The 8662-nt window shown below is 33.4% G+C and overlaps 1 protein-coding gene across 1 annotated transcript; it reads right to left on the bottom strand.

Moving 5' to 3' along the window:
* Nucleotides 1-6373: 6373 nt before the first annotated feature.
* On the bottom strand, nt 6374-7348 carry LOC111614616. Its single transcript, XM_023355983.1, has one exon. It carries the CDS (start codon nt 7346-7348, stop codon nt 6374-6376), a length of 975 nt encoding a protein of 324 aa, XP_023211751.1.
* Between the last annotated feature and the right edge of the window lie 1314 nt (nt 7349-8662).

The following is an 8662-nucleotide window of genomic DNA, read 5'->3' on the forward strand; positions in this document are numbered from 1 at the left end:
TAATCCCCTTTCTGGGTTCATTCTGCATGTGGCAAAATAGTTGTAACTTCTTTCTGATTACCATCTGTAGGATGGTTTATTTGGGTTGGAATTTTTTATATATTTCTTCATTATTGACCCTGTGTGACCAATTTATTTGCAGTAGTTTTCTGTAGCAGTTCCATTCGAATACACTGAGAATATAAGTCTTAAGAACACTAAGTTTGGTTCGCAGACTGATCTCTCTGCTCTTCACATTTTGTCCATTGCCTTGACTTTTGTCATTGCTTGGGCAATTTTAATCATAATTTCTTTGCAGCAGTCCAAGTTTTGTGTAAACTTACTGTCTAGATAAGTGTACTCCTCCACTATCTCCAACTATTTTCCATTGATCTTAAAGACATCATTTTGATCATGTTTGCTTCCAAAAACCATCATTTTTATTTTTGAGAAATTCATTGTAGGCTGAATCTTTTGCCTTCATTGTTCAGTTTGTTAATGGATTCAAGCAGCTTTTTCTTGTTATCTTCCAGAATAACCAAGTCATCTGAAAATCTGAGCCAATGCCAATCGCTCTCACTAATAACTCTCTGATAAAGAAAATAAGCTGGATGGGAAAACATTAATTAAGTAGTAGTATTTTGGTCAAGGTGACAGCTTGGAAGACTGGAACTGAGTGATATAGTAAAATAATGTTTAGTTTTTCAGAAACAATAGCATTCAGAAGGGTAAATGCTAATGAGGATTCAATAATGCACTTTGCTACTATGCTACAAAAAAACAACATATGGATATGGTCTAGGAGAGAATAAAAGAAAAAAAAAGCAAGATGCTTCTCCTAACTGCCACCATAGTTTGCCCATGTGTATTCTTCAAGACCAAAATACATAAATTCAACTGGCCCTTCTGGCTGTTTTTAAACAAACACTTGTATACCATATACAATGTGGAGAAAGCCTTTGTCAAACATTTTTTTATCCCTTTCATATTAACTACTACCATTAACATAAAACAATTTTATTTAAATTTCAAATTCAAAATTTAGTTCTTTTCTGTTACACACTATCCTGAAGAAGGTTAAACTAACTGAACCAAAAGTAATTTCAGTAATAATTAAATGTTTATTTGTGTATGAAAAATTTTAATAACACTCATTTATCATTTTAATGTTATTCCAAATTAAGGTTTCATTTGTAAATCTGTGAAAGTTTAAAACTTTCAAACATTGTATTAGATCAATAATCTAGAATCTTACCTAAATGCAAAATTTCTAGCAACAAAACACCCAAATTCAGTATTTGAATGTTTTCAGCCACTCCTTTATCAACCTTCTTCAGGAAATGTAAAACAAAAATAACTGTTCTATTTATAGAATGTAGCCTCATTCTAATTTTCAAAAGTTTAAAATCAGTTCGAACAATGGTTGTGATGTAAGCAGTGTATATTATTCTTTAGGAGTCTAAATAATACTTCCATGCACTTTTGTAAAGGAATGTAATCAATATTGATGCACGCTCCTCTTATGTTGGCCCTGTAGATTTCTATGGCCTCCAATGATCTTATCTGTTGTTTGTCAAACACCCTGTTTGAGGGTAGCCTCGTCCCATAAGGGGGAAATCCCCAGATCAGTGGCATATCGGGCCAGAGCTGTATTGATGTTTCCTTCTGCCACGTCATACTTGGTTTCACATACAGATCATTACAAGCCAGGTTACAAGATCACAAGTATGATGTGGCAAAAGGAAACATCAATACAGCTCTGGCCCGATATGCCACTGATCTGGGGATTTCCTCCTTATGGGATGAGGCTACCCTAATACATAGGGTATTTGACAGACAACACATAAGATCATTGGAGATCGCAGAAATCTACAGGGCCAACAAAAGAGGAGCATGCATCAATACTGATTACATTCCTTTACAAAATACATGGAAGTATTATTTACACTCCTAAAAAATATACACTGTTTATGATACATCACAACTGTTGTTCGAACTGATTTAAAACTTGAAAATTAGAACGTGGCTACATTCTATAAATAGAACAGTTATTTTCATTTTACATTTCCTGAAGAAGGTAGATAAAGGACTGGCTGAAAAAGTTCAAATACTGAATTTGGGTGTTTTGTTGCTGGAAATTTTGTGTTTAGATAAGATTCTATATATATTGTTCCAGTTTGCTTGTGTTATTATGGTTTTTATAGTCAGTAATCTAACTTTAGCTAATAATCTAATAAAATTTTACTAATTAACTTTTTTTTTATTTGCAAAAATTGGGTGTTGATGATTACAATATAAATATTTTATCAAAACTACTTGTATTATAATTTTAAAGTATCTATATTTTTGTTACTGAGAGCTTTTAAGTTCTGGACTTCACATAAAATCTGTGTTTTCCTTTTTTTTTTTTTACAAAAAATGAGCTTTTATTTCTTTTTTAAATCAAGATGTAAATTAGGAAAAGTACTAAGAATATTTACTTTACTTATGATTTTTAATGGCAATATTATTCATAATAGTCTTTGACACTTGTGCTTATAATGAAATGGTTAACAGTTATGTTAGCTGACTTTTAATTTTAAATACAGTGTAAACGGAAAATATTTACAATTAACTTAAATGATCTCTGGAATTAATTACAGCAAATTAATAGCTAATGATAAAACACCATTTGAAATAATTTTAAATTTTTTTTGTACAGAATATATTCCATATAGGATAACTAATTATAAAATTACAATATTTTGCTATTATTATTAAAGTAAAACAAAATATTTAAATGGATAAATTGAATATTGCAGAGGATGATGAAAAGCATATAATGATCAATTAAATATAAAATCTAATTTAGAAATTTTAACAGTTAATAATAATCTTAATATCAATGGAAAGATAAATTGAAACCCACTCTCTCAACTATGAAACAAATAATGATTTTATACTTTATGTGAAGAAGTCGCAACTATATCTTAGAAATACTGTTTGTAAAGTAAATTACTTAAAAGTCAATAAGAAAGATTTGGATAGTTTGCTAGTTATAGAAAACTTATGGACACATCCTTGTCCAACTAATAATAAGTAAAAATGTAAAATATGAAAGTTTGTGTCAATTTATTATGAAATTTACATATTTCTTTTGTTTTTTCTCATCAGCTTAAAATATGCTTAATTATTAATTTTATTCATTCAAGTAAGTAATTGATAATTGAATTTCTGACTAAAAGATTTTTTGTTATAGAATTTAGTTAAAATTTAAGTTTTTACTAAAGTTTTTACTAAAGTTTTGTTCTGAAATTTCATAAAAGTTTTAGAGCATATTAAATTTCTAACTTCTGTAATCAATAATAAACTGTGAAAAAAAAGTGTTATTACTTAATTTTAGTTTTTAATATGGTGGCTATCAAATCCAAATATCAAAATGTTTAATAAGGAACATGAAACTATGCATTCTGATATTAAATAAGTATTTCTCAAATTGATGTTTATAATTATAAATGTAAAACAATTTCATTTGTTTTTAATATCAATATCATAAAATTTTGCAATTTCTTTTTTTAATTAAACAATATTTTTTCATAGTAAGTGAACATAAGCTATTTTGACATTATATGTATAACTTTTAAAAAGTTTAGTTCTTTATTGAAGATTCTATAGCATCTGAAATTATTATTATTATTATTATTACTACTTTTATTTTACTTTTTGTTTTATCTTCAGGAAATCATTAAAAGGCTGTCATAGTGTTTTGAGGGGAAAAGACAAATTTATCTGAAAGTTTCAGACAAAAATCAAATGTCACTCTCCTCAGAAATTATGTCGTCAAATTGATGACAATTTGTCTTTCACAATATAAAGTCAAATAGACTCAAGGCTGAAGAGAAGACTTATTACCTGCACTTGAATTAGGGATCCTCATGCAAGATTCATGGGGCAAATGTAGCTCTAAGGTGAGTGTTGTGTAACACTTTTCTTGATGTTTTCTAATATCTGCATGTTGAATTACAACTTGAAAACAATTTATTACTAGTCACTCTTGATGAACATAGTTAATCAAATAGCCATGTTCATTGTAATTTTACCCCACTCAAAATTTGTATATCCTTTAATATAGGCTTCAACAACCAGGCATTATTGAATGTGCATTTACCGATTTTTGGTAAACTGTAAGTCACTTTTCACACCCTGTAAAAAAAAATAGTGTAATTTTACTGCTATCACAATTTTGTAAATAATAAAATTTATTAATTTATTAAATAATTTCTACAAACTTGTTTCTGGATCATTTTNTACATAATTTATTTAGTAATTAGCCTTAAAAAAAAACTAGCCTGATAGATTTTCGGCATTCTGTTGGTGTGTAACATTACAGCAGATTTGCTATGTATCTGTACCTTCCGTATCCTATATTTCACTAAAGTATTTTATGAAAGAGATATTATAGTAGTAACATTAATAAATACAGTTTTTTACATTCATAAAGTTTATCAACTTGAAACCATGTCATGTTCTGTTTCTATTGTTTATCTAGCACAATGAAGTGCAACTTAACGATCACTTGGCTTTCTTTCACCTTTATTCTAGTTGACGATCGAGCTCCAGCTATCCTGAGAAAAACTTTGGAGGGAACCAGCTACTAGATCAGTGGTCCCCAACCCCCGGGCCGCAGTCCAGTACCGGTCCATGGATCAAATGGTACCGGGCTGCCCAAGGAACATTAAATTATTTCCATTTTATTTACTATGGTGTATTTGTCTCGGGTTTGTGCGACTTTTAGTAGACGACGGAACAATGGCATAAACTGGACATAAGAAACACACTTCGGGTGTCATTATCTCCTATTAACCCCAGATGGAACTGTCTTGTTGCAAAGAAACAAGCTCGGGGTTCTCATTGATTTAGCGTTCTAGTGAGTTAAAATGTTAAATCACATTGTATTCATTTTTTGTGTAACAGTATTTTATTTTGAAGGCATGTTTAAATACAGTTAAATTAAAATTATTAAATTAAATCAATCTAAAATATGAACAATCAACGTCACCCCCTCAGTGGGCTGCGGTAAAGTTATCAAATGTTGAACGGTCCGCAGCAATAAAAAGGTTGGGGACCGCTGTACTAGATGATTCGATTAGTCTTTTGCCCCTATACCAAGGTCTGATGATTGATTTGCATGTCAGAATTGCTGTGGACCTCCACCAGAGTTTCCTCTGGCCTTGTCCTGCCCAGTTCACCATCTTTCAGATCCCAACATGTACGCTCTCGCTCCATCCCACCTGGCCAATCAGTACCCTTCTTCAGAACGGGCATCTCACCAGGAGTCCAAGCGTCAAAGACCCCTCAGGTCAGCGGGCCACCGAAGCAGGGCGACGTTGGGCGTGCTTGCTTGAGTGGTGCTGGAGGTCTGGACCAAGCAGTCTAACATGTGCATGAGTCATTGGGTCTTGTTCAGGCCCAGAGGTGCAATGAAAGTGAAGGATGTCCCAGTCAGTGTCTGCGTTGGGATCCTGAGGCCACAAGTCCCGGGTGCACAAACAGTCCGTCCCATCCGTCATGTCGGTGGGACAGAGCGAGAGCATACACATTGGGACCCAAAAGATGGTGAACTATGCTTGGGCAGGATGAGGCCAGAGGAAACTCTGGTGGAGGTCTACAGCGATTCTGACGTGCAAATCGATCATCAGACCTTGGTATAGGAGCGAAAGACTAATTGAACTGTCTAGTAGCTGGATCCCTCTGAAGTTTCCCTCAGGATAGCTGGTGCTCGATCGTCAACTAGAATAAAGGTGAAAGAAAGCCAAGTGATCATTAAGTTGCACTTCATTGTGCTAGATAAACAATTCATAAAGTTATAAAATAATGCTACAAAAATCACAGAACACATAAATATCTTCTACACACTGTTATGCTATAAAATACTTATTTGAAAACCTTTGTTCAGATCTCAAAAGTTACTTAATATTCACTATAAATAAAGAATCTTCAAATACCGGATTAATCTAAAATTCAAAAATAATCCCTCATCAAACCTTTAACCGGTATTAAATAAGAGTAAAATTACATGCAAACATTTTCGGATTCCTCCCTGGGTCCTTTCTCAACCAATGATTCTTCTTTAAAATTCGTTAGAACGAAGACCAGTAGAACGAACTTCTTCTATACTGCGACATTTGAAAAGCTACTTCTTCAGAACCACATTTCAAACGTCAAAATTCAAAAAATCAATGTGAATCACGTGCATTCCAGTATTCTGTAAACAAATTCATAATGTAATGTTCGGATTTTCTTAAAATGGTTTTTATGGATTTTTACATTAACGAAAAAAAATAAAAATAAAAATAAATAAAAGAGCATATCAGCGGGTATGATGTTTTAATACCCTATTTACTATACATATTTATTAATGTGAATCCNATGCTGCCGATATTTCTGTCGATTCTCGAAAGTTGACTGCAAGGCCTTTACGCTTTGCCTTACAAATCTGCCAGGCTTCCGCGTAATGCCGGTGTTTCCTGTCGTGGACTATCTGCATTAGTCTTGTTTGGTCCCATTCAACCTTGACATCTTGCTGGTCCGCTAGAACGTAGGTAGCTAGCACAGTGCACGGTTGTTTTTTTCTTATATTTGCTTGATGTTCTGCTAACCTGTCTTTGATACATCTTCCTGTTGCCCCTACATACATTAATTTACTACGTCGCCTTGAGTCCATAACTGGAATTTTATATACCCCGGAGAGTGTTCTTCTGTCCACTAAATCCTTATCAGATCGTAATAGTTGGTACGTGGTGAGGGTTCTTTTATATAGGACTCTTTTGTTCTGGGCCTTTCCAATGCATCGAAAAATATTATTCAGCGAAGCATTATATTCCATTGTTAAAACTCCTTCATTATGAAGTAAATTTCTCTTCTTAAGGTGTGTTTTACTCTTGTTGATAATAGCTTTAACATTAATCCTATACTTTCTGGCTAAGTTATATATATAATTCAGTTCATCCTTTCTATCTTTTGTATTGTTACAGTGCGAATAAGCTCTTGCGACCAACGCTCTGAACGCTGCTATTTTATATGCTGGAGGATCGTGAGAGATCCATGGAATAAATATAGGGTTATAGGATGGCTTTCTGTACACTTTAGTCGTGAAATCTCGTACGTTGTTAATTTGTATATGCAGATCTAAGAAATGTATGGTCTTATCATTTTCTTGCTCTAACTCTATCTCAAGGCCAAATCTATTGTCATTTATATCCTTTATAAAGCTCTGTACGTTGGGTTTAGTGTTCCAGAAAATAAGTACGTCGTCTACACATCTAACATACATTATCATTTGTGCTTCATACTTCGGCAACACTGCGTTTTCTAGCGTTGCTAATACCATTTCACATAGTTATAAACTTTAGCTGCAAGAAAAGGTGTTTTAGTAAGTGTTTTGATATTAATGTCAAATGCGACACAATAGATATAAATGAACGTTGACCAATAGAGATGGACCTTTCACAAGACACTCGCATACAAGCAATTAGAACATAAAAATTTTGAAAAGGGGAAAAGTTAATGATAAAAAGGGACATCATGTCAGGTCATTCAAATTCTAAAACGTCATAGACTAGACAACAATGAGGTAAAATATGAGTGCAGGTTTCAAAGTTCCATCAGCACCTACGTCCAGAGCTAATGGATGGTGTCGGGTAGATTCTCCAAAGTGGACCTTTCTCATGACCTGAACAAGTCTTGTCTTTCACTTAGGGACAGACGAGGGACCAATCAGGAAGTGAGAAAAAAGGCCGTGGAGCCAATCAATTGGACAGAAGAAAGAACGGCGATTGATATAATCCCGATCTTCAAGGACAGACTCACTTTCCGTAAACTGTGCAAACTGTGCACCTGCACACAATTAAATTAGTCAATGTAAAAAATTCAGTTTTCTGTCCATTGTGCCCAACCCTTAACCTGTGCCACTACGGATTCAAACCGTCAACCGATGGAGTGTCCCCACCTGCCACTGCCCTGGGGCCACCTGTAATTGATGAACAAGAAATAACATCAATGCCCAGGACCTGAGAAAAACCGATTGTTTTAAGGAAAACTATTTTTTTTCCTAGTATAAGTTTATTTCATGTTAAAATAAACGGTTTTTGTAAGATACTTTCATCCTTATCTCTGCCACCACTACCCACATACAAAAGGACCCTAGATCAGTGATTCCCAATTAGTTTTTCCTGCTTACCACTTCAAGAAAGAGCTCAAACTCGCGTACCCCTTATAGCAGACATTCATATTAATCCACACTAATATTATAAATTCGAAGGTAATTCTCTCTGTCTGTCTGTTACCTTTTCATGTCTAAACCGCTGAACAGGTTTTAATAAAATTTGGTACAGAGATAGCTTACATGTTGGACATGGACATGGGCTACATTTTACTGCAAGAAAATATCTTACTCCCACGAGAAAATTCGATATAATATGTGAGAAGCTGTGGGTAGACAGCTAGTGACAAATAAAATAAGTTTTTTTTTACATTTATTACCTTTAAAATACAATTCTACTAATAATGAAAATAACATAACGTTATTTAACTTTAATGTGACAAATGTGCACTATTTTTTTTGCACAACTTTGTAAAATCTGGTTGCTTTTTGGTCAGCTTCAGTCTCAAGTCATCTTCGAGTTGAAGTCAGTGACGATGTTTA

The sequence above is a fragment of the Centruroides sculpturatus genome, unplaced genomic scaffold (assembly GCF_000671375.1).
Source record: "Centruroides sculpturatus isolate CEXI.00-Female unplaced genomic scaffold, Cexi_2.0 scaffold2087, whole genome shotgun sequence".
Taxonomy (NCBI): Eukaryota; Metazoa; Arthropoda; class Arachnida; order Scorpiones; family Buthidae; genus Centruroides; species Centruroides sculpturatus.